Here is a 26037-nt window from a genome sequence, read left to right as displayed (position 1 = left end):
GTTAAGATCTTTTAAAAAATTTTGAAAGCTGGTTTATATATCTTAAATATCTTTATTTGAACGTCACATTAAAATGTTTTCTTTAAACATGATTAGTTTTAAATAGTTTAAAATAGTTTTTAACTAATTTTGCACAAGTTTTGAGTTATTTTCAAACATTTAAAGTCATTTTGAACAGTTGTAACTGTTTTTGGGCACGTTTCAAGACATTCTGGACAGTTTTTAAACTTATGTTTGACAGATTTTAACTCACTTTGGACACATTTTAAGTTGGACACTTTTAATGTACATTGTAGCATATTTTTGGTGTTTTTGCATAGTTTTAAATAATTTTAACTAATTTTGCACAACTTTTGAGTTATTTTTAAACATTTACAGTCATTTTCAACAATTTTGATTTATTTTGGGCACATTTCAAGACACTTTGGACAGTTTCTAACTTATTTTAAACAGATTTTAACTCTATTTGCACAAGTTTCAAGTAATTTTGGACATTTCTAGTGTACATTTTGACACATTTTTGATGGTTTTGAATAGTTTTAAACATTTTTATGCAAGGATCAAAGTTACACTGTATTGCCAAAAGTATTGGCTCACCTGCCTTGACTGGCATATGAACATAAGTGACATCCCATTCCTAATCCATAGGGTTCAATATGACGTGGGTCCACCCTTTGCAGCTAGAACAGCTTCAACTCTTCTGGGAAGGCTGTCCACAAGGTTTAGGAGTGTGTTTATGGGATTTTTTGACCATTCTTCCAGAAGCACATTTGTGAGGTCACACACTGATGTTGGACCAGAAGGTCTGGCTCTCAGTTTCCACTCTAATTCATCCCAAAGGTGTTCTATGGGGTTGAGGTCAGGACTCTGTGCAGGTCAGTCAAGTTCATCCACACCAGACTCTGTCATCCATGTCTTTATGGACCTTGCTTTGTGCACTGGTGCACAGTCATGTTGGAAGAGGAAGGACCAGCTCCAAACTGTTCCCACAAAGTTGGAGCATGGAATTGTCCAAAATGTCTTGGTATGCTGAAGCATTCAGAGTTCCTTTCACTGGAACTAAGGGGCCAAGCCCAGCTCCTGAAAAACAAGCCCACACCATAATCCCCCCTCCACCAAACTTTACACTTGGCACAATGCAGTCTGACAAGTATGGTTCTCCTGGCAACCACCAAACCCAGACTGGTCCATCAGATTGCCAGATGGAGAAGCGTGATTGGTCACTCCAGAGAAGGCGTCTCCACTGCTCTAGAGTCCAGTGGTGGCTGCTTTACACCACTGCATCCCACGCTTTGCATTGCACTTGGTGATGTATGGCTTGGATGCAGCTGCTGGGCCATGGAAACCCATTCCATGAAGCTCTCTGCTGAAGCACTGTTCTGGAGCTAATCTGAAGGCCACATGAAGTTTGAAGGTCTGTAGCGATTGACTCTGCAGAAAGTTGGCCACCTCTTGGCACTATGCTCCTCAGCATCCATCAGTTTACGTGTCCTACCACTTGGTGGCTGAGTTGCTGTCGTTCCCACACACTTCCACTTTCTTATAATACAGCTGACAGTTGACTGTGGAATATTTAGGAGCCAGGAAATGTCACGACTGGATTTGTTGCACAGGTGGCATCCTATCACAGTTCCACGCTGGAATTCACTGAGCTCCTGAGAGCGAGCCATTCTTTCACAAATGTTTGTAAAAGCAGTCTGCAGCCTAGGTGCTGGATTTTATACACCTGTGGACATGGAAGTGATTGGAACACCTGGTTCTGATTATTTGGATGGGTGAGCCAATACTTTTGGCAATATAGTGTACTCTGGGCAAAGTTGGGTCATTTTGTCCATTTAAAAAAAACGTCCTTTTAGACCATTTATGAGGCGTTTAGGACAAGATTCAAGACATTTTGGACAGTTTTTAACTAATTCTGCACAAGTTTTAAGTTATTTTAGACACATTATGACTCATTTTGGATGTATTTTAAGATATTTTGGTCTGTTTTTAACTCATTTAAAGTCATTTTGGACACTTTAAGTGTATTTTTATAGCAAATTTCTGATCGTTTTAAATAGTTTTAAATACTTTAATGCAAGGATCAAAGGTACTTTGGGCAAAGTTGGGAGATTTTGTCCATTTTTTTCAGCTAGTTTTGAACAGTGAGTGATTTTGGACATGTTTAAAGTCACGTTGAAACTATTTTTGAATCATTTTCAGAATCAGAATCAGCTTTGACGGCCAAACAACATACAAGGGATTTGGTTTCGGCTGTTGGTGTCACTTTAGGAATAAGGAAAAGAGAATAATAACATAACTTAAAAAAATAATAAATTAGATAGATATTTACACATATAGAAAATAATAGAGAGTGCAAAATGAGTATTCTGGCCATCTGTAGTGAGCTTGGACAGTGTTTAACTTTATCAAAATGCATCTGAATGTGTTTATTAACCTCCAGTCCAGACTGTATGTTATATTTTAATATTCTAAATCCTGTGCTGTCAGTAAAATCTAATAAAAGTGTAAATTAAAGGAACCTGTCAGACCACCAAGTGGCTTTAAAGTCTCACATTTTTGTGGAGAATTTGCAGAGATTTGTACCACATTGAGATTAGCAGCTCTCCGGTTTGTTTGCCTCCCACTGAGCCGGTCTCATGATTCCTGCGTGACCGAGCTTTGTGTGGCAGCTGCGGCCACTCCGGCCTTTTGTTCTCCGCCCCCGGTGGGCCTCCGCCGGCCGGCAGCGGCCGCACAAAGCCTCCTTTCACCGGCTCCGTTTGTTCTCCGCCGGCGCTCCGGTGGAGAGGCGGCGCGTCATTACGCACGACCCGGAAGTCTGGTTCAGTCTGGTTTGTAGTTAAGGGGGAAGTTAAGGGAAACTTAAACACGTTCTCTGTTTCTCCAAGCAGTTTTAGGTGAACCATTAATGCTGTCTGGACACGTTTGAAGTCATTCTGATCAGAATTAACTTATTTTGGGCACATTTCAAGACATTTTGGACAATTTATCAAAATTGTAACAAGTTTTAAGTTATTTTAGAAAGATTATCACTCATTTTGGACGGGTTTTTAGATATTTTGTTCTATTTTAATGCATTTAGGACACGTTTAACCTCATTTTGAACAGTTTTCATTTATTTTGGGCATGTTTAAAGACATTTTGGGCAGTTTAAAACTTATTTTAGACAGATTTTATCTCTATCTCTAATCGTTTTGAATAGTTTTAAATAATTTTATGCAAGGTCAGAGATACTTTGGGTAAAGTTAGGTCATTTTTGTATGATTTTTTTAAAGCTCAAACTCATTTAGGACAGATTTGAATCCTTGGAAACAATCTCAAAGTCCCTTAAAAGCCTTTATGGGAGATTTAGGGCAAGTTTCAAGATATTTTGGACAGTTTTTAACTAATTTTGCAAAAGTTTCAAGTTATTTTAGACAGATTAGGACTCATTTTGGACTTGTTTTTAGATATTTTGTTCTGTCAAACTAATTTAGGACACGTTTAAAGTCATTTTGAACAGAATGAACTTATTTTGGGCACAATTCAAGACATGTGGACAGTTTTTAACTAATTTTGCACACATTTTGAATTATTTTTAAACATTTAAAGTAATTTTGAACAATTTTGATTTATTTTGGGCACATTTCAAGATCTTTTGTTCTGTTTTAACTCATTTAGGACATGTTTAAAATTATTTTCAACAGAATTAACTTATTTTGGGCACATTTCAAGACATTTTGGACAGTTTTTAACTAATTCTGCTCAAATTTGAACTTATTTAGACACATTTTGTTTTTATTTTCTATTTGTGAAAATAATCTGAGCCACATTGATGATGTGAAACTATTGAAGACACTTCGGAACTTTTAATCTTAACTTTCACATCGTGAGACTTCAATTCTGGAGATTTCACTTCTTTTTTTGGCTTCTGCACCACTTTAGACCAGATCCAGATCAAGAACAGTCTTTGAAGCACAACTTATGTAGTTTAAACTCTTTAAGTTAAGTCTCCCTTAACTTTTCCCTTAACTGCCGAGTCGGAAGCTGACTTCACGTAGAGACACGCGTGGAACCGAAGCGCCTCTGCCGGGTGGGAAACTTTCACGCACGGAGATGCTTCAATGAGTAACAGCGAACAGCTCAACGCGTCCGGGTTTTTTTTCTTCATTAACGCGCCGCTGATCTCAGATCCGGATCAGACCGTTAACTGGACGCACCGAGGCTGAACCGACTCCGCATTAAGGTAACTTTTATTTCAGATTATTACAGCTTTGATGGGAACGTGTCTGTGAGGGGCAGAGTTCCGGATGTGCTGCGTAAAAGTTCTCCAAACGTCCACCTGCTGCTGCGCACTGAGCTTTTATCAACCTTCTGCTCTCTGCATTCATAAAAAGAAGCAAAGCGGCTGTAATTTAATTAGATCAGATGAAGTTACGTCACTTTTCTGTTATAATTTCATATTTGGAGCAGCGGGAGGAGGAGGAGTTTGCTGCTTTACTGTCTGTCTGGGCGTCGACTGGACTCAGAGCTGAAGGAGCCTCAGAGAGATCAGACCTTCACAGCTTCACAGGTGTGAGCTTCAGTCCATCATTCAGGATCCTTTTAAACTTTAATAACCCTCAGTGTTCTGGACGTGTATTAATAACGCGCTTCCTGCTTGCTTTCAGGTTGAAGATTTAAAGTTTCTTCTTGTTCTTCTGGTATCTCCTGAGCAGGATGCAGCAGCTGGAGGACGACAAGGTAAACACTTCCTCTGCTCCTCAATCTGTTGTTGTTCGACTCGTTTCCTCCTCTCAGAACCAGTTTCACTCTTCAAACAGCGTTAGTTCTGTTCCAGAGGAGCTTCTCTCTGACAGATCTCACCTCCTGCAGGTTCCTGTATTTTTCCACTGAGGATGAAGGAACAGTTCAGGACATGACTCAGGCAGTGGAGTGGGACTGACTGTCGGTGGCAGGTTTAGACTTGACTCTGTTCCTGGAGAGGTGGGATGAGGGACAGATCAGGAGAAGTGACATGTTAGAGGGCGGAAACAGCAGAGCGAGCAGCGAGTTTCAACGTTTTACAATCAGCTGAACTCATCTGCTGCCTCTGAGCTAAACTTCTCTGTGGTTTGTGTTGAGCAAAACGTCTACAGTTGCTTCATCTTCATGCAGGTTTCTGTAGGTTTGGACATCATCTGAAACGTAGAGAACAGTTGCAAGATAGTTTAAGAACAGACAGGTGTCAGTTTCAGTCATTTGGGGCATTTGAAACTAATTTAAGACAAGCTTTATGTCATCTTGAACTGTTTTGAACTCATTTAGGACTCATGTGAGATCTTCGGGACACATTTCAAATCTTTGTTAACAGAGTTTAACTCATTTCGGACACGTTGCAGGGAGATAAATGCATTTAAACAGCCTTGCATAAGAATAAAACATCGCCTGTAGTTGCTTCACCTTCAGGTTACATCAAGTCATCGTCTGAAACGAGGAGAACAGTTGCAAGACGACATGAATGAAGAAGTTTAAGAAATGACAGGTGTCCATTGAACAAAGCTGCAAGAGTGGACACTTTAGAGTGTTTTAGACAAGTTTCAAGCTGATTTAGGTTGTTTATAACTCACTTTATGTGAGAACTTTTGGACGGGTTTCAAGTCATGTTTGTCAGAGTTTTAATTCATTTAGGACACGTTGCAGGCAGATTAATGCATTTAAACAGTCTCACATGAGAATAAAACATCACCGGTTGTCATTTTGGACAGTTTTTAGCTAGTTTTGGACAACTTTCAAGTCATTTTGAGCATTTTAAACTCATTTAATACAGGTTTTATGTCATTTTGAGCTGTTTTAAACTAATTTTGGACAATTATTTGGACATTTTTAGTCATTTTAGACAAATTTCAAGTCATTTTGGGTTATTGATAACTTATTTTGGCCAAATTTGAGTCTTTTGAATAAATTTCAAGTCATTTTTGACAGTTTAACTAATTTAGGACACGTTGCAGGAATGCATTTAAACAGGCTTGCATCAGAATAAAACATCTGCAGTTGCTTCATCTTCAGGTTACATCAGGTTTTGACATCGTCTGAAATGTAGAGAACAGTTGCAACAAGACATGAATGTAGAAGGTTAAGAAAAGACAGGCGTCATTCGAGTAAAGCTGCATGAATGGAAACATTTACAGTCAGTTTGGACAAGTTTCAAGTCATTCTGGGCATTTTAAACTCATTTTGGACACGTGTGAGACCTTTTGGACAGTTTTAAGTCATTTCTGACAGAGTTTAACTCATTTAGGACACGCTGCAGGCAGATGAAGGCATTTAAACAGCGTCATATGAGAATAAAACGTCTCTTGCAGTTGCTTCATCTTCATGCAGGTTACATCAGGTTTTGACATCGTCTGAAACGAGGAGAACAGTTGCAACACGACATGAATGTGGAAGTTTAAGAAAAGCAGGTAGCAGTCAAGTGTAGCTACATGAATGGACACATTTTCTACACTTTTAGAGTATTTTGGACAAGTTTCAAGTGTTTTTGGGCAATTTTTAATGTAATTTAGGACTAAATTCAACTGTTTTCTAACACTTTTTACTGTATTTTGGTCAAATTCCAAGTCAATTTGAGCATTTTTGACTCATTTTGAACACGAGTGCTTTTAGCCAAATTTGAGCAATTCGTACAAATTTCAAGTCATTTTTGACTTGAGTTTAACTCATTTATGACGTGCTGCATGCAGATTAATGTGCATTTAAATATGCATAGTCCAAGACGGAAGCTCAGAAACAGAATTTGAAGCATTTATGTAAATGAAAACATGGTGTCCATGTTTAGAAGCTGCAGACTGCAGCTCTGTTGATCTGCACTCAACTGGCTTTCCTTCAAGACTCAGATGTGTGAATCTGAAACCTGAAGAATCTGAATCTGAACTGTGAAAACTGAGTACAGAGTTTAATCTTCACTGAGGATCAAATACAAATCCAGAGAAACTGAATTCAGTTTCAAAACATCACATTCAGCATCAAGTTTATTCAGTTTCAGTCTTCAAATTCTACATATGAGATTCAGATTTTTATTGCAATTATTCAAGTTGAGAAATTCAAACTATGAGAGTCACTTTGAGATTTTTATTAGAATGTTTACAAGTCAAGAAATTCAAATTCTAATAAAAAAATTGTATTAAGATTTTATAAGTCAAGACATTCAAGTTCAATCTGCCAAAAAAATGCAACTTCAAACTGAAGTTCAAACTCTCAGATTATTATTATTATTACTATTATTATTATTATTACTATTACTATTATTATTATTATTATTATTATTATTATTATTATTATTATTATTATTATTATTATTATTATTATTATTATTATTAATAACTTATATAACTTACTGACTTATTTATTTATTTTTCCAATTATTTAGGTCAAGAAATTATCTAATTATGAATAAAAAATAATTAAAATTTAAGTCTACATTTTTATTTAAGTTACTGAAGTCGAGGGATTAAAATGTTTTTTTTGTTTTTTTTTTTTAAACAATTATTTAAGCTAAGAAAGTCAGATTCTAATGATGAAATTCAAATTTAAAAACTATCAAAGTCAAGAAATTCAAACCGTGAGCTTCAAAATTCAAATTTTGAGTGAAAATGAACCAAATTTAAGCCTAAAATTGTGACTAAAATCACCAGAATGGCTCCATTTATTGGCAGGAAACTGTAAAAACTGAAAAAAATCTTTAAAGTTTCAGTTTTCCAACAGTCGTGTGAGCTTCAAATCCTGATATTTAATCATGACTTGAGATTTTGCAGCAGATTCTGTAAAAAGCTAAATCTTCCTTCCTCCTGGTTCTCAGCTGTGACCAACAGGGAAACATTCAGAGAGTCTTCAGTGGTTTTATTATTTCCAGACTCGTCTTTATATCCTGATACGTCTCGCTGAGTTGTGCAACCGTGAACCGCCTGTGAAATGTGTCCTATTGAGGAATCAGACGTTAACCTAAACGATGCAACACAAGCACAATGAGGCCCTGAGGCTGAGGATGCAGCACAATAAGAGCGAGTCTGTGCAGCTTCAACGTGTCGATGCAACACCGAGTCACGCTGCAGGATTCATTCTTACTCAGCCGGACACTCCCTCCAGTTAGAGCAACATTTATCCTCAATCTGAGTCAACAGCAGCAGATCCTGGAGATTAAAATCACATTTCTGTTTCACAACCTGACGCCTGAACACATCCGCTCTGCTCAGCTGATCCACAGCAGCTCAGAAACACCACAGGTTGACATAAATCAGCACGATGGTGGGATAATATTATACAATTCAGCCTGTGTTTGCAGTATTTGTCTTTTTAATCACCTCTGTTGGGGATTTGTGCCATAAATTCACAGTAAATTCACGACTCTGTGAAGCTGCAGGTTGTGTTTCTTGTAGTAACATAAAACCTGCCAATAATGTCATAAGTTTGGCCATTTTAAATGTAAGAAATACAAAAATGTAATAAGTTATTACATTAATGGTTGGTTATTATGGCCTAGCATTAAAAGTCATTTTAAAAAATCCTTTGAAAATGTAACAACTGCTGTTTAAGAGTTTGGGGTCAGATATATAAAGCAACTTTAACTCATTTTAAAGCAATTTTAAATAATTTTAAAGCAACTTGAACTCATTTTAGAGCAACTTCAAATAATTTAGAGCAACTTTAACTCATTTTAGAGCAACTTTAAATATTATAGAGCAACTTTAATAAAGAGCAACTTTAACTAATATAGAGCAACTTTAACTAATATAGAGCAACTTTGAGTCATATTAGAGCAACTTGAACTCATTTTAGAGCAACTTTCATTAATATAGAGCAACTTTAACTTAATATAGAGCAACTTTAGCTAATGTAGAGTGACTTTAAATCCATTAGAGCAACTTTCACTAATATAGAGCACCTTTAATACTATACATACTATAATGTACAGGAGCAGTACTGCTATCTAAAAAAAATAGCTGTTTTACTGCTTCTTAATACTAATAGAACTTCATCTTCTGCCTAGTTCTAGACTCTCTGATGTAGAAGAGAAGAAATGCAGTCCTATTTATGTATTTTGTATTATTACATGATCGGCTGCTACATTTTCAACAGATTTTTTAATGCCAGACCTTTAATAACCAACCAATAACATAATAACTTATGACATTATTGGTTGCTACTCATTCTATTTTAGTTCATCATGTTTCTGTCTGATTAAACTATCAGCTCTGACTGTTCTAAAAATATTCTCCCTTATCATTATTTCAGAAACTCCTCACTTCCTCCTTGGTTCTGTTTCACTCTGAGCCGAGTGCTGCGTCCCGATAACCCAATAATCAGCCAAGGGGAGGAAAATAATGCAGCAAAAACACATTTTTGTGAGGAGCGCTGGGTTCTGGTGACTTTAAAATAAGGGAGGATGAAAGAACGGACGGCTCGTTTCTGCTCTTTCATGGTGATTAATCAGTCCAGGGTTAACGAGCAGTGAAGCAGCAGCTGAACAACAAATTATTTCATCTGATGAAAGTGTTGAAACAGCAGCAGCAGATTTTGAAAACTGCTGGATTAAACTGGATTTTCGCTCATTAATGAGGCCGTTTGGATGTTTGAGTCGTTCTTACAGGTTCAAAGGAGACGTCGGTTCTGGAGTCAAAGTGAAACTCTGATGGGGTTTTCCTCGTCTGGCTGCACAGAACATGGTTTTTGTGTGTGTTTTTTTTTAACTTTCTTGACCATAGTATACATAATACAGTCATAGTGGGACTGAGATACAATTCAGAGTGTCAACAAATAAATAAAACAAAGAATAAAGCACCAAAATCAGGAGCAGTCCTCATTGAAATTCTAAATTTCAACCCTGGAGTGTTATTGGATTTTGATTTTCGTGTTGAAATTCAAGGTCAGTGAAGTTACCATATATGCTTCTTTGCCCGTTAGTGGTAAAAAAAAAAAAAAAAAAACCAAAACATTCCAAGACATGTATATATCATCACTTAGCACAACTACTCAACCATAAAATGTGTGTGTTTGTCAAATAACCATTGCTAGTTTTGACGTTTCGATGGCAAATATGGAAGAGGACTGAGCCGCAATTCAGTCTTTTTCCACCTGCAGAGAAAAGAGAAAGTTTGATCTGTTCCAGGCCTCTGCTGATTGGTCAAATGCCGTGATGCAGTGTGATGTAACGCAGAGTGATCTTCAATCAATCAATCAAAGTTTATTTCTATAGCCCTTTACAACATCCCAAAGGGCTTCACAGTGAAAAACAAGAAAATAACTTAAAAACACTACAGTAACTTAAAGCAGGACAAACAATCACATTCACACCTACAGGCAAATTTAGAATAATCAATTAAGCTCAGCATGTTTTTGGACTGTGGGAGGAAACCCACGCATGTACAGGGAGAACATGCTAACTCCATGCAGAAAGATCCTCCAGGATGCAAACCAGGGATCTTCTAGCTGCAAGGCAGTAGTGCTAACCACCACGCCACTGTGCAGCTCGTAAAATATACAACAAACAGCAATAAAACAGCACTAAAATACAACATCTAAAAGAAATAAAAGTAATAAAATGTCACCATGCCACTAGGTATGAAAAGCCATTTCAAACGGGAAGGTTCTGAGTTGGGATTTAACCTTCCTGTTGTCTTCATTTACAGGCACCAAAAAAAAATAAAAAATAAAATAAAATAAAAAATATATATATATATATATATATATATATATATATATATATATATATATATATATATAAAAATAAAATAATCCTTGTCTGAAAAAAATCCAAAAATTCAGCAAAAAAATTCCACAAATTTCTGAAAATTTGCAAAACCTTCAGGAAGAAAATTCCAATAATTCCTTAAAAGTTTTATTTAAAAAAAAATCCCCCAAATTTGGCAAGAAAATTCTTGTAAATATTTTCAAAAAATGAGTAAAAAAACTTCCAAAAAATCCTAAAAATATCTGAAGTGATTCCATATATATCAGTAAAACTTCTAATATTTTCTTTAAGAACATTCACATAAAAATCAACCAAAATCCAATGAATTTCGCTGGATTTTGGTTGATGACGTCAGGTGGGAGGTGTGAAACGGATATGAGATGTGGAGCAGCAATGGCAAGAACAGCATTTATGAAAGTGAAAAAATAATGACAATTTACTGGGAACATAAATAATAAAATGCTAAACAAAATCCCTGCAGCAGAGATGTGGTTTTACAGGCTACGTATGTCTTATATGGACAGAATAAACAATAAAGACGTTTTAAAATTACTAAACACAAATGATACGCTACTGAAAGAAATTAAGAAACGGCAAGCAGCATTTTTTGGACACATCATGAGGAAAGAGATCCTGGAATATATCGCTGAATGGCATGGCACTTGATTGACTGATCGACCTCCATCTCTCCAAAATAACAACCTCAGATATTCATTACAGCCTTCCTAGCCCACATTAAAAGACCACATGCACAGAAAACCTTTAAACCTCCCTCTCCTTTACCTCTGCTCGGCTGGACACCTTTACATTCTGCAGAGGGATTAACGTCAGGTGAGCCCAGAGCGCTTTAATTCTGAGAGCAGCGGGAGTAAACTGCTTCCCTTTAGCTCCTTATGTGAAATGCCTCCGTCTGCTTGTGTCGTAACACTTCGGCTCCACAGCAGCAGCAGAAAAAAGGCTCATTGTGTTTTAATGATGAGAGTCGGAGCAACAACGGGAGCCTTGTGGAGGCAGGAACTGGCTGTACCGACCCCTAAACTCCTGTCTCTGTCCCCAACAGCCCAAGAAGAAGGTGACGCTCTACCTTCTCTTCTGCGTCTCCACGGCCGTCATCGGATCGCTGCAGTTCGGATACAACACCGGCGTCATCAATGCACCTGAACAGGTGTGTGTGAAGGAAACATCACCCAGTAATCAGATTTACAAGAAGATATCATGTGTGATGTTTGGTTCAAGAGTGAAAATGAACCAAATTTAAGATTGAAATTGACTTTTGTAACAGAAGTTAGTTAAAGTTGCTCTAAAGGAGTTAAAGTTGCTCTAAAATTAGCTAAAGTTGCTCTAAAATGAGTTAAAGTTGCTCTATATGAATTAAAGTTGCTCTATATTGTTAAAGTTGCTCTACATTAGTTAAAGTTGCTCCACCAGTGGGTTTGAAAGGCATGTTTTCTGCTACAAAAGTCACCAAAATTAATTGATAGTGATAATTAAAACGATCATTTATCAGCCAAAAACCATGAAAACACGAAGAATAAGCAGATTCTTAACCTTCCAGTGAACATATCACATGTGATGTTTGTTTCAAGTGTGAAGATGAAACAAATTTAAGACTGAAATCATGACTTTTGAAACAGAAAACATGTCTTTCCAACCAGCTAGCGGCAAAACGTCACCAAAATGACTCAGTTATCATCCAGGAAATGAGTAAACAGAAAAAAATCACCAGAATTATCCAAATCTGAGCATAAAATCCTGACATTTATAGAGAAAACATGTTTTCAGTTACAAAAAGTCACCAAAATCACACCATTTATTATCCAGAAACTGACTAAACAGTAGAAAAATAATCAGATTTTCAACTTTTTTCAACTAGTCCTTGAACGCATCATGTGTAGATGCAAGTTTGTTGTGAAAAATGATGTTAAAATTGCGACATTTTTAAAGAAAACGTGTTTCTTTTCCAAAAAATTGCCAAAATCACACCATTTATCAGGCAGAAACTGAATAAACAGAAGAAAAAATATCCAATTTTCTATTTTTGTCAGTTGGTCCTTGAACGCATCGTGTAGATACGAAGTTCTGTTGTGAAAAATGACCCTAAAATTGTGACACTTTTAAAGAAAACATGTTTTCTTTTACAAACAAATCACTAAAATCACACCATTTATGATCCAGAAACTGTAAAAGCAGAAAAGAAATCATTAAAAGTTCAGTTTTCCTACAGTCTCTGAACTACTCACCTGTGACATTTGGTTCAATCAGGAAAATGAACCAAATCTGAGCTTAAAATCACTTCACAATAATCATGTTTTCCTTTTTAAAAAAATCCCCAAAATGCCCCCATTTATCAGACAGAAACTCTGAAAACACACAGAATAGTCAGATTTCCAAGTTTCCAGTGAACATATCATATGTGATGTTTGGTTAAAGTATGAAAATGAACCAAGTCTGAGCTTTTAAAATCATAATCACTTCAAACTTTACATAAAACTTCCTCCTCCGGCTACTGATTCTCCAGTGACCAACAGACCAACAGTTCCAGATTGTTATCATTCAGTTCTTCTGTTCTTAAATGAGGTTTGAAGAGGTCAGAAAGAAGCTGTAGAATCTCAGACTGGAGTTCTGCTTCCTCAGAATGTGATTAGAGAACATTTATTCTGTAGAACCAGAGCTCTGACGCTGCAGATTCCTGAAGAACGAAGCTCTGGTTCTCCTCAAACTCCTCCTGATGAGATCTTTCTGCTCCTAACGTCTGATCCACACGATGCTGTGGCTTATTCTGATAAACTCTGTGGTCAGAATGACGTTACAGGAATCTGGAATAAACTCTGATTAGTCGTCATGATGTTGCTAAAATCTGTAATTTAAATTTTGGACTCAAACTCATTAGTTAGACGATGAATCAGTTCATCATTAATACGTTTAAAGACACGTTTATGTGTTTATTCTGAAATATTCTGACCTGAACCAGCAGGTTTCTGCTGTTCTTCTTCTCTTACAGTCATCAGAGAAGCTGCACTGCCCCCATGTGGAGGAAATAAGAACTGCTTAAGAATAAAAGAAATACTAATATACACTCTAAATAAAATAAAACTACAAATAAAAAAGTACACATTATGAAACAGCACTTTGTATAATAAAGGCTTAAGAATAAATACCCTGAGAAAGTACTACAAATACTATAGTGTACCTGAGCAGTACTGCAAATTCTATAGTATACAGGAGTAGTACTGCTCATACTATAGTATACAGGAGTAGTACTGCTCATACTAAAGTATACAGGAGTAGTACTGCACATACTAAAGTATACAGGAGTAGTACTGCACATACTAAAGTATACAGGAGTAGTACTGCACATTCTATAGTATACAGGAGTAGTACTGCACATATTATGTAGTATACATGAGTAGTACTGCAAATTCTTTAGTATACAGGAGTAGTACTGCTCATACTAAAGTATACAGGAGTAGTACTGCAAATCTTATAGTATACAGGAATAGTACTGCTCATACTAAAGTATACAGGAGTAGTACTGCACATATTAGGTAATATACATGAGTAGTACTGCTCATACTATAGTATACAGGAGTAGTACTGCATATACTATAGTATACAGGAGTAGTACTGCATATTGTATAGTATACAGGAGTAGTACTACACATACTATAGTGTACAGGAGTAGTACTGCACATATTATAGTATACAGGAGTAGTACTGCACATATTAGGTAGTATACATGAGTAGTACTGCTCATACTACAGGAGTAGTACTGCACATACTACAGGAGTAGTACTGCACAGTAGTAGCAGTAGTAGTTGTAATAGTAGTAGTAGTAGTAGTAGTAGTAGTAGTAGTAGTAGTAGTAGTAGTAACAGTATTAATAGTAGAAGTAGTAGTAGTATTAGTAGTATTAGTAGTAGTATTAGTATCAGTAGTATCAGTAGTAGTAGTAGCAGTATTAGTAGTAGTAGTAGTAGCAGTATTAGTAGTAGTAGTATACAATAATAATAGTAGTAGTAGTATCAGTAGTAACAGTAGTAGTACTAGCAGTAGTATTAGTAGTAGTAGTATTATTATTATTAGTAGTAGTAGCAGTATTAGTAGTAGTATTAGTAGTAGTATCAGTAGTAGTAGTAGTATACAATAATAATAGTAGTAGTAGTAGTAGTAGTAGTATCAGTAGTAACAGTATTAGTAGTAGTAGTAGTAGTATTAGCAGTATTAGTAGCAGTATTAGCAGTATTAGTAGCAGTATTAGTATCAGTAGTAGTAGTATTAGTAGTAGTAGTAGTAATAGTAGCAGTAGTATTAGTAGTAGTAATAGTAGCAGTATTAGTATCAGTAGTAGTAGTAGTATCAGTAGTAGTAATAGTAGTAGTATTAGTATCAGTAGTAGTAGTATTAGTAGTAGTAATAGTAGCAGTATTAGTATCAGTAGTAGTAGTAGTATTAGTATCAGTAGCAGTATTAGTATCAGTAGTATTATTAGTAGTAGTACCTCCAGCTCCAGACCGCAGGTGGTTCCTGACGTGTTTTGTTTTGTCGTTGTGGTTCTCCAGAAGCTGCGTGGGTTCTTCCAGAACGTCTCCATGGAGCGCTATGGGGAACCCTTCAGTCCTGGAACCAACACCATGGTGTGGAGCTTCGCCGTGGCCATCTTCAGCGTGGGAGGGATGATCGGATCGTTCTCAGTGGGGACCATGGTCAACACGTTCGGCAGGTGGGACGTTCTGGAGGAGAACCAGGTTCAGTCCAGAGATCAGACAGAAAATCAACAAGAAGCTCTTACTTCTACTGAACCGGACTGAAACTTTAGTTCGATTAGTTCCTTTAAAACTCTTAAACATGGACTCGTTTCAACACTTCAAGTATAATTTTATAATCCGGACTGATATTTGAATAAAACCAGACATTTAATGACAAATATCTGTTATCTAATAATATTTATCTGATTTAAATAAAGTAAAACTGTGTAATTTTATGGTCAAACATTGTAAAAGAACAAGTTGCTATTTATAAAAATACACAAGTAGACATTATTTACTTTTTTAAATTATTTATGTTAAACAAGAAAAATAATAGTTAATTTTTCTGCGATTTCATTAGTTATCTGTAATTTAACAAAATTTGTAAAATCTGTAAAATAACAGTCAAAAGAATAATTTACAATTTTAAAATCCTTATTATACATATTTTATCTTTCAAAAACCAGCAAATATCTGTTAAATAATGATAGTTTTGCTGATTTAAATGCAGCAAAACTGTCTATTTTTATGGTCAAACATTTAAAAGAATGAAATATGATTGATAGAAATGTAGATTTTTGATGTGGACATTTGGCGTTTTGGGTAGTTTTTATTATATTTCTGTACCTTCATATTATCTGCACATTAACAAAACTTGGAAAATGGTTAAAATGACAGTAAACAGTTCTAAAATGTTGAGCTAAAACAGTCATTTTAAAGCTGCAGCTTGTAGAATTATTGAGAAATCAGACTCAGGTTTTCTAACTTTGTTCTGGTCTCCAGGAGGAAGTCCATGCTGCTCTCCAACATCCTGGCTCTGGTGGGAGGAGGTCTGATGGGACTCTCCACCCTCAGTCAGTCCTTTGAGATGGTGATCGTCGGCCGGCTGGTCATCGGCGTCTTCTGCGGTTTGTGCACCGGTCTGACGCCGATGTACGTCGGAGAGATTTCCCCCACCGCCGTCAGAGGAGCCTTCGGGACGCTGCACCAGCTGGGCGTCGTCATCGGCATCCTGGTGGCTCAGGTACGGAAAGATCATTAAATAAATAAATACTGAAGATAAATACTGAGATCAGACATCAGGAACTCACACACACATCTAGAAATCTGCTGTCTCACTCAGTTAAACTGCAGAATAATAAAAATATAGAAGATTCTTACGGCCGTTTTCACAATTTTAACCTTAAAGTCCAAAGTGTGACTTTTAAAAATGTCAGAAACTGAGCAAAAAATAATGAACTTTAAACACAAACATTAAAAAAACAAATCCACTTACCATTAATTATATGGAAAACACTCTTTTTTGCATTTTTTTGCAATTAATATAACAATAATTCTAATAATAAAGCAACAGAATTAGTGTCACATGACAGTTATAAAATATTTAAAAAGAAAAATCCATTTAACCTTTATGATGCGGAAAATGTTCTTTTTTTGCAATCAAGCAACCATGGCATCATGTAAATAAACTGGTATTTAAAGCGTTAAAATCATGAAAATGAATTCATTATTGATAATTATGATAAAGATTTATCTTCTTTCAAATAAATTAGTTGTTGAAAGTGAAAAACAACATTAAAATGTAGAATTTTTATGGCTGTTTTTGAAAAGAACAATCTAGTTAAAGATAAAAGCAAGGAGTTCTTCTTTTAAAACAATCTGAAACTACACAAAAAAATAATATTCCACCAAAATCAGATACAATTTTTATGTCAGTTTTTTTGATTAAAAACATTTCTGGACCTACAGAAAACAAAGTGACTTTAAAAAAAAAAAAAAAACAGACACTGAAAAAAGAAATCTAATCAAACAGTAATTATATAGAAAATATTTCATTTTTGGTGTTTATTTTAACTGTAAACAAACTGCCATTTAAAGCAGAAAAATCCTGAAACTGAATTACTATTTGGTTATTATGATCAGGAGTGATAATGGTTAAACAATAGTGATTTAAAGTGGAAAATAATACCAATGTAAAATATTTTAATGGCTTTTTTTATTTGTGTAACTTTTATAGATGAAACCTGAAGGTTAATGAGATAAAATATCAGACGTCCTGAACGATCAACGCTGCAGATCTGCATCAGAATGAGATGATGCTGGTTAATAATCTGTTTTTCTGTGTACAGATCTTCGGTCTGGAGTTCCTGCTGGGTTCCGACTCGCTGTGGCCTCTTCTCCTGGCCCTCACCGTCGTTCCTGCCATCCTGCAGAGCATCATGCTGCCCTTCTGCCCTGAAAGTCCTCGATACCTGCTGATCGTCCTCAACCAGGAGGAGGAGGCCAGGAAAGGTCCGTTCTTCCTCTAAATAAACCAGGGGTGTCCAACATGAGGCCCGCGGGCCTAAAGCGGCCCTCCAGAGGGTCCAATCTGGCCCTCAAAGTATAAAAATTCCAGAGAAGACATTAACTGCAGATTGTAAATTAGTGAAACTATAAATTTAAAATAATTTCTAGATCATGACAAGTTGTTTGGATCCTAAAGTAAAATACTAGATTGTTCATTGTTGTCATTTTGTGTCTCATTTTTGTAATATTGTTGCCTTTTTTTGTCTAACTTTTGTCGTGTTGATCATAAAGTAAAAAAAAACAACTTCTCGTTTTTGCAGCTCTGGTGCGACTCCGCGGCTCTGAAGACGTGAACGACGACATCCAGGAGATGAAGGAGGAAGGCATGAAGATGGCTCTGGAGAAGAAGGTCACCGTCCTGGAGATCTTCAGGTCTCAGAACTACCGGCAGCCCATCATCATCGCCATCATCCTGCAGCTCTCCCAGCAGCTGTCGGGCATCAACGCAGTGAGTAGAATCAGCCCCAACCTCTAGAGGAGCGTTCGCTGGCCGAGACGATGCCGCCGTTTGTGACGATCCGAGCCCATCGACCGGAACAAACGCCGGGGGTCGGCGGAGGAGACGGCTCTGGTGTTTAACAGATATTTGGTTAATGAGGTCACCACGCTGCCCACATTCATCAGCGTCTGACCCGGAGTGAAGCAGCTGCAGCCTCCGGCCAGAAGCTGCAGCATCGACTGAACTCCGCTTCGACAGTCGTGACCCACATGAGCAGCAGGAATAAACCAGAACTGGTCCTCAATCTGTGGAGCAAAACCAATCCACGGAGAGTCAGGAAGGAATAGAACATCCTAGCAGCTCTGAGACCAGCGGCGAAATAAACACTTTATAAAGACGGTGTTAAAAAAATTCAGGCTCCCAAGTAGAAACTGAACAAACCAAAGTGAAAATAAACTGAGTCCAGCTAACCATAAAGAGATATACACTGGAAAAAATTAGCTGGGAAAACTTATTTTAAGCTCTATTTTACCAGGATTGTCAAGCTTAGGTGTCTTAACATAAGCCAGACATACTAAAAAATAGCAGTTTTTCACTCAAAAATAGATTTTTGCTTTCATGTAACCTCCTAATTTGAGATGTATTAACCCTCCTGTTGTCCTCATTTACGGGCAGCAAAAAATATTGTTTCCTTGTCTGAAAAAAATCCAAAAAATCTGCAAAAAAATTTCCCAAATTTCTGAAAATTTGCAAAACCTTCAGGAAGAAAATTCCAATAATTCCTTAAAAGTTTCCCTTGAAAGTTTTATTTAAAAAAAAAAATCCCCCAAATTTGGCAAGAAAATTCTTGTAAATATTTTCAAAAAATGAGTAAAAATCTTTAAAAAAAAATCCTAAAAATATCTAAAGTGATTCCATATATATCAGTAAAACTTCTAATATTTTCTTTAAGAACGTTCACAAAAAAATCAACCAAAATCCAACGGAATTTGGTTGATTTTTTTGTGAATGTTCTTAAGAAACATTCTTAACATTTTTTTCCCACCAAAAAATGTTCAAAGATTTCCCAAAAATGTTGAAAATGTGGACATCAGAAGTTTCACTATACATTTTTTTTTCCACATTTTCAAACTTTAAAACGGGTCAGTTTTGACCTGCAGGACGACAGGAGGGTTAAGCTGATGCAGCTGAATGATATTTCTGGACAGTAATATTATTATTAACTCCTGTTTCTTCTGTCTTCAGGTGTTTTATTACTCTACTGGAATCTTCGACGCTGCCGGCGTCACTCAGCCGATCTACGCCACCATCGGTGCTGGAGTCGTGAACACCGTGTTCACCGTCGTCTCTGTGAGTTTCGGACTCTTCAGGAGTTTTAATCCTGTTTTATTTTCGTTTTCTGACCGGTTTTATCTTCGTTTTCTGACCGGTTTTATCGTCCGGACTGCAGCTCTTCCTGGTTGAGCGGGCCGGACGCAGAACGCTGCACCTGATCGGCCTGGCCGGGATGGCGATCTGCGCCCTCATCATGACCATCTCCCTGTCTCTGGTGGTGAGTGGGCTTCCTGTTGCACCGTTCCTTAAAAATAAAAGCCCTGTTCTAACTTTTACTCCTTGTTTGTGAGCAGAAGGCCACCCCGTCCCTCAGCTACCTGGCCATCGTGGGCGTCTTCGGCTTCGTCGCCAGCTTCGAGATGGGTCCGGGTCCGATCCCCTGGTTCATCGTGGCCGAGCTCTTCTCCCAGGGGCCCCGGCCGGCCGCCATGGCCATCTCCGGCTGCTCCAACTGGACCGCCAACTTCCTGGTGGGGCTCGGCTTCCCCAAACTGGAGGTAATTATCTCACGTTTTACCGCTACAGGAAGAATTCAACACAAAACTTTCAGGGGTTGTTTAAACTGTGCTTTACTGCAGGGATCCCCAACCTTTTTTGTACCAGGGACCAGTTTCACGCAGAAACACTTTTTCAAAGACCGGGTAGGGGCATGAAGGTTCCAATAACAAAAACCTTAATCATTATATTTAGTATGTAATCTGAATGCAACAATTACATTTTATATTAGGCACTTTCATGAACTATTACACTATAACATCAACTCACCAAAATGTAGAATCAGTGGGAGCTCTGGGCTTGTTTTCCTGCAACTAGACGGTCCCATCTGGAGGTGATGGGAGACAATGACACTTGACTTGTATTCCTTATATCCAGTCTACTCCGTAGTCTTGTTTTTGTTGCTGTCACTGCAGAAAACCCACCTCACAAAGATAAGAGGTTGAAAATGGAAGCAGGACTTTCAGTGCTTTTGTGGCAATGTCAGGATGTTCTGCTTTGACTTTACTCCAGAATGCAAAGAGATTTGAAGTTGTTCCAAACATGGATTGAAGGCCACCATCATTTGCAATCTCAACTAGTTGTTCCTCTTCTTGTAGGGTTAAAGTTGATTCCCCTGGCTTGTTCACAAATGGGTTCCGGATCCATTCCTTCCCCAGTCTCGACGTCCTCTGCTATTTCATTAATTCTTCTTGTTACGGTGCTCGCCGAAAGGGGGATGTTTTCGACCTTTTTTACTGGAGCCTCTCCGAAAAGTTCGCAGCAAATGTCCTTTGTAGCAGGCCAAATGAATTCTTCCCCAATAGTAAAGGGCTTCTTAGCTTTAGCAATGCCGTCCGCGACCAGGAATGATGCTTTCAGCGCGGACACATTTGGTGAAGTAGTGGCCTTCAATAATTGTTTCTGTCCTTCATGTTCCCGTTTTTTTCTTTCAAAATATTCTACGGGCTTTTCTTTCAATGCCGGGTGTTTTGTTTCCGTGTGGCGGCGCAGTTTTGATGGTTTCATGGCTTCATTAGCAAGTCTGTCACCGCATATTCCACAGAGTGGGTGTGGGGCTTGTGAATCACCTGTTGCGATGAACCCGTAACTCAGGTAGGAATCTTGGTATTTTCTTTTAAATGCAGCTTTGTTTTGCAGGCAGTCTGTGACCCTTCTGCTGCCTCTGTTGTCTCGTTTACTCTTTCCAAAGAAACTCTCCAGTGAACTCTGTTTCTGGCTCATTTTGCGAGGGCTAGCTTGCATTGCTAACGCAGGACAAATACGCACCAAAGAGTCAAGCGCGGAAGTTAGGCGAGGGCGGAAGTGGTTGTCTTTCAAAATAAGACACCCGGAAGCAAAAACATATTTTTATATATATTTTAATCACGATTATTCATTCTTCGCGGCCCGGTACAAAATGATCCACGGCCCGGTACCGGTCCGGGGCCCGGTGGTTGAGGACCCCTGCTTTACTGACATTATAGGGCAAGCTATATTTTAAAAATCACCCCAATTAAACTATTTATCAGTCAGAAACTACAATAACTGAAATATTTATTGGATTTCCATTTTTAACTCACTCATCTGCAAACGTCTAACTACAAATTGAACCAAATTTGACCTTGAAATCCTGATATTTCGTCAAGATAATTTTATTCTACATGTCTTATTTAAAAATCTGACTAAAATTAACAGTTTGCTCAAATCAGATTCTGCAAAACCTAAAAATTTCATGATCCCTGCTGCAACAATTACGTCATTAATGACTCAGCTGTGACCAATAGTCACATAAGAAAAATTCTGAGAGTTTTCAGGTTAACTGCAGGCAGTGTTTCCACAGAGCAGAGAGGAGATCAGATGGGAATAAAAAAAAAATGCAAATCAAAAATGTAAATAGTTAAATATCTAAAACATGTGGAGACATAAAGAGAGAAAAATGATACAGAATGAAAAAAATAAGATGAGAAATCAAAGTGAGACAGAAAAAATAAAAACAAGACATAATAAAACGACAATGACATAAAGCTGTCACAAAGAGACACAGACAAGAAAAAACGAGACACCAAATGATGACAAAAAAGACAAAACTGACATAGAATGAACAAATGAGACAGAAAACAAATGAAACAAGACAGAACATGACAAAAACAAGACACAAAATGAGAAAAAGGAGATGCAAAACAATGGAACAGAGACAAACCAACCTAAAGAAAACCCCAAATGATACAAGCAAGACAGAAAACAAGAAAAAACAAAGACACAAAATTACCGTAAAGAGACACAACTGTGATTACAACACAAAATGATAGACAGGAGATGAAACTGTCTGAAAGAGACACAAAATGAAACAAAGGAGACAGAAAACAACAAAAAACAAGACGTAATAAGACGACAAAGAGACAAAATTGTCATGAAGAGATATAAAGTGAACAAAACAAGACACAAAACTAACAAAAGAAGACACAAAATGAGAAAACTGGGACACAAAATGAGAAAACAAAGACAATGGAAAGAAGACAAATTGCCCCATAAAGAGACAAAAAAGAAAATGGAGACACACCAAAGTCTCTAAACTGTGGAGTCTATAGAAGCTGTAAAGTGTAATAGTGAAAAAGAAAGTGATAAAGAACATATCTTCTTGTTCTTCTTCCTCTCAGGAACTCTGCGGTCCGTACGTCTTCCTCATCTTCATGGTCCTGCTCATTCTCTTCTTCATCTTCACCTACCTGAGGGTTCCTGAGACCAAAGGGAGGACCTTCGACGACATCGCTCAGGGATTCGCCGCCAGCGCCGGGAAGTCGTCTCCGTCTGCGGCGCCGGAATCGGTGATGGTTCCGCTACCGGATGGCAAAGAACCGGCGCCGATGTCTCCCACAGAGAGGTTGCCCATGGTGGACCTGCCTCCAGAGAAACAGTGAAGAACCTCAGAGCTACACCTGGAACACTGGAAGCACGACTCAGTCTACTAATGAGAGTTTATTAATTTATGTTCTTAGGAGCCGTTTTTAAAAATTAAAAAGCCTTTTTTTAAATTAAAAGATCCCCACTTAGAGATGCTTAAAGAATTGACAGAATTCCCAGTAATCTGCTTTCAACAGTGTTTGCTGACAGTCCAGCTCCTGGTTCTGCCCTGTAAGAGGATCAGAACGGGTTTGGTGTTGAGTTGCAGGTCCTCAGCTCCCCTCACTGCTGGAAGGTTGCAGGATTTAGGGCTTTCATGGAATCAGGTCAGGCCTGAAAAGCCGGTTTTGGAGCTCAAAGTTTGACCCAAAAAGACTGAATAACTGCCCTGTGAGCTGCTGCAGGGAACAGGGAGGTAGAAGAACCATCATGGAAGCAGAAGAACCAACATGGAGGTAGAAGAACCATCATGGAGGTAGAAGAACCAACATGGAGGCAACAGAACCAACATGGAGGTAGAAGAACCAACATGGAGGCAACAGAACCAACATGGAGGTAGAAGAACCAACATGGAGGTAGAAGAACCATCATGGAGACAGAAGAACCAACATGGAGGCATCAGGACCAACATGGAGGTAGAAGAACCATCATGGAGGTAGAAGAACCAACATGGAGACAGAAGAACCAACATGGAGGCATCAGAACCAACATGGAGGCAACAGAACCAACATGGAGGTAGAAGAACCAACATGGAGGCATCAGAACCAACATGGAGACAGAAGAACCAACATGGAGGCATCAGAACCAACATGGAGGCAACAGAACCAACATGGAGGCAACAGAACCAACATGGAGGTAGAAGAACCAACATGGAGGATCTCTGACATTCAGGAACAGGAAAAAGCACTAAACTTAGAAACTTAGAACAAATATATTTCAGTATTTAGAACATTTTTAAAGTATTGTCATGCTGTAGAAACCTCAGGATGTTTGTGTTTCTGCAGCGTTTGTGTTCTGTCTGCATGATTTGTCATTTCAGCTTCAATATTTAAGAAGAAAAATGAACTCGAACACATCCGGCTGCAGCTTTTCTGCTCCTTCGTACTAAAACAAAACTGTCACGGTTCTTACTTTCCATCAAGAGAAGTCTGATAGAACATTATTTAGTCAGATTTGAGGCGTCAGAGATTATTTTAAAGAGTAGCTCCACATGAGCAGGAGAGAAACTCTGAAAAGGCTCTTTTTAAATAATTTTTTTATTTCCTCTGCTGATGCACTCCCCTATAAAACCACTTCAATCATCCTGGAATGATTCGTTCTTTCTAAAGATAAGATAAAGATAAGATAAAGTTCTTTATTTCTCCCCACTCCAGGGGAAATTTACATTGTTACTGCTGAAAGTTCCTGTGTTTATTCAACCTATATTACTGAAAAACTACATATAATAATGCCAGTTTGTTCCAGTGTCTAAATTTTCAGTTTGGGGTCCTTAATATTGCATATTATTAATAATAAGCTGGAAATTACTCTAATCACAGTAACAGGGTTGCTAATCCATGCTAATGTGATCTTTTTCTCAGCAGTAGAAGCTAGATATTTAGCTGCTGTTACTGCTGACCAAGAGGACAAACTGACTGATGGAAAACAGTCCAAAGAATTAGTCTGATACTGATAATATGAGGTAGAGGGAGACATTCAATCAAGGCTGACAATGTGATGAAAATATGAAAAATAGAAGAGAGGACATAGCTTTGTTCTACACATTCTGTAGGAAAACTGCTGATGATGGAAACGACAAAAATAAGACAGAAAATGACAAAAATGAGACAGAAAATGCCAAAACGAGACACAAAATGACAAAAATGGGACACAGAACAACAAAAATGAGACACAAAATGAACTAAATATCATTTTGCTCCAACATCATGCAGCTTTACTCGTACAATAAATTTTGCATATTATTAAAATGAGCAGAAACAGTAGAAAAACTGAGACTGAAAAAAATCAACTGCATGAAAATATCTCAGCTGCAAAAAAGATGTTTAGTAAAAATAGGTTTTCTGTCTGCAGCTGTTGTTATTCTGACCATTAAATCAGCAGCACAAAGTTATAAGTGAACGAAATTCCTTTTTTAAAGCTTTTTCTCAATCATTTTTGATTTTCTTTGCAGATGCGCTCCCCTGCAATCATTCTGGAGTGATCCAGTCTTTCTAAATTGAGATTTTCAAGTAATTTGCTGCAGTTTTTTCAGTGTTTTTCACAGAAAACTAAGTGAGTTTGTGCTGATAAAGAAGCAGATGATTCTGTGTGAGTCTAACGCTGCCATAGAAACACGAGTTAACCTCCTCAGTTTTAGGATTTCACTGCAAGTTTTATTTTGTTTACAGAGAATATTAGAGTTGGAGTCAAACCTCAGGAGGCGGAATGTGAAGCTGCATGAAGCTTCCAGCTGTTAGAACATCTGTCCATCCATCATGTACTTGAAGCTCCTTCAACATCTCCAGTAAAACACCTTTAAATCTGTAAACTAGCATCTGTATCTGAGGTTTCTGGTGCTGAAAACACTAAATGATCTGTATTTATTTGAGTTTAAAAAACGTCCTTCTTGTGTCTAATGATGTGTATATCAGCTGTTTAACATTCCATTAATGTTGTCTAAATGTTCTTCTGGCTGATGAGAATGTCTGAGCTTTGCTTCGCTTTTGCACTTTGATGACGGATTCTGTTGTTTCCTGTAAATATGTGGTTTGTTGAGATGCTTTCTGGTTGTTTCTTCTGTTAAATCTGTTCTGATTCCTCTGATTCTCCGTCTGATGCACTGATGCTGCTCTGCATGTTCACAATATTCACTTTTATTTTGTGTATATTTCGTTGTTGTAAATAAACAGAAGTCACATCCAGTTGCTGCTTTTCTCTTTTTTTCTGATTCTCTCTGAGCGAGTCTCGCTTTGAGAAGCTAAAAAGAAGCAAAGTTTTCTGCGTTTTAACGAAAGATTTGACCTGACATGAGCAGAAATATAAGTTTTTCTGTTTTTAAATCCTTTTTTTAAAAAGGAACAGATGCTTCATTTAACCCTCCTGTT

General features: G+C 37.5%; 1 protein-coding gene and 1 long non-coding RNA gene across 2 annotated transcripts; one reads left to right on the top strand and one right to left on the bottom strand.

Moving 5' to 3' along the window:
• Positions 1 to 4058: 4058 nt before the first annotated feature.
• On the top strand, positions 4059 to 25854 carry slc2a3b (solute carrier family 2 member 3b). Its single transcript, XM_035948411.2, has 12 exons — positions 4059 to 4228; positions 4456 to 4555; positions 4653 to 4725; positions 11769 to 11873; positions 15268 to 15428; positions 16237 to 16477; positions 17583 to 17745; positions 18063 to 18250; positions 19487 to 19591; positions 19692 to 19793; positions 19870 to 20073; positions 22711 to 25854. The coding sequence occupies exons 3-12, from the start codon at positions 4702 to 4704 to the stop codon at positions 22969 to 22971; spliced, it is 1554 nt and encodes a 517-aa protein (XP_035804304.2). The 5' UTR covers positions 4059 to 4228; positions 4456 to 4555; positions 4653 to 4701; the 3' UTR covers positions 22972 to 25854.
• Positions 15300 to 21341, bottom strand: LOC129349664 (uncharacterized). The gene is made up of 3 exons (XR_008602759.1): positions 20342 to 21341; positions 16220 to 20095; positions 15300 to 15438 (listed from the first exon to the last, which is right to left on the bottom strand). It is a non-coding gene; the product is annotated as an uncharacterized LOC129349664 (long non-coding RNA).
• Positions 25855 to 26037: the final 183 nt, after the last annotated feature.

The sequence above is a fragment of the Amphiprion ocellaris genome, chromosome 9 (genome assembly GCF_022539595.1).
Source record: "Amphiprion ocellaris isolate individual 3 ecotype Okinawa chromosome 9, ASM2253959v1, whole genome shotgun sequence".
NCBI lineage: Eukaryota > Metazoa > Chordata > Actinopteri > Pomacentridae > Amphiprion > Amphiprion ocellaris.
Note: the sequence above shows the minus strand (reverse complement) of the source record. Positions and strands in the feature narration are given on the sequence as shown.

Coding starts and splice junctions, on each gene's coding strand:
- slc2a3b (XM_035948411.2), top strand. CDS start 4,702: ATGCAGCAGCTGGAGGACGACAAG. Junction 11,874..15,267: donor TCATCAATGCACCTGAACAG/GTGTGTGTGAAG, acceptor GTGGTTCTCCAG/AAGCTGCGTGGGTTCTTCCA. Junction 16,478..17,582: donor TCGGCATCCTGGTGGCTCAG/GTACGGAAAGAT, acceptor TTCTGTGTACAG/ATCTTCGGTCTGGAGTTCCT.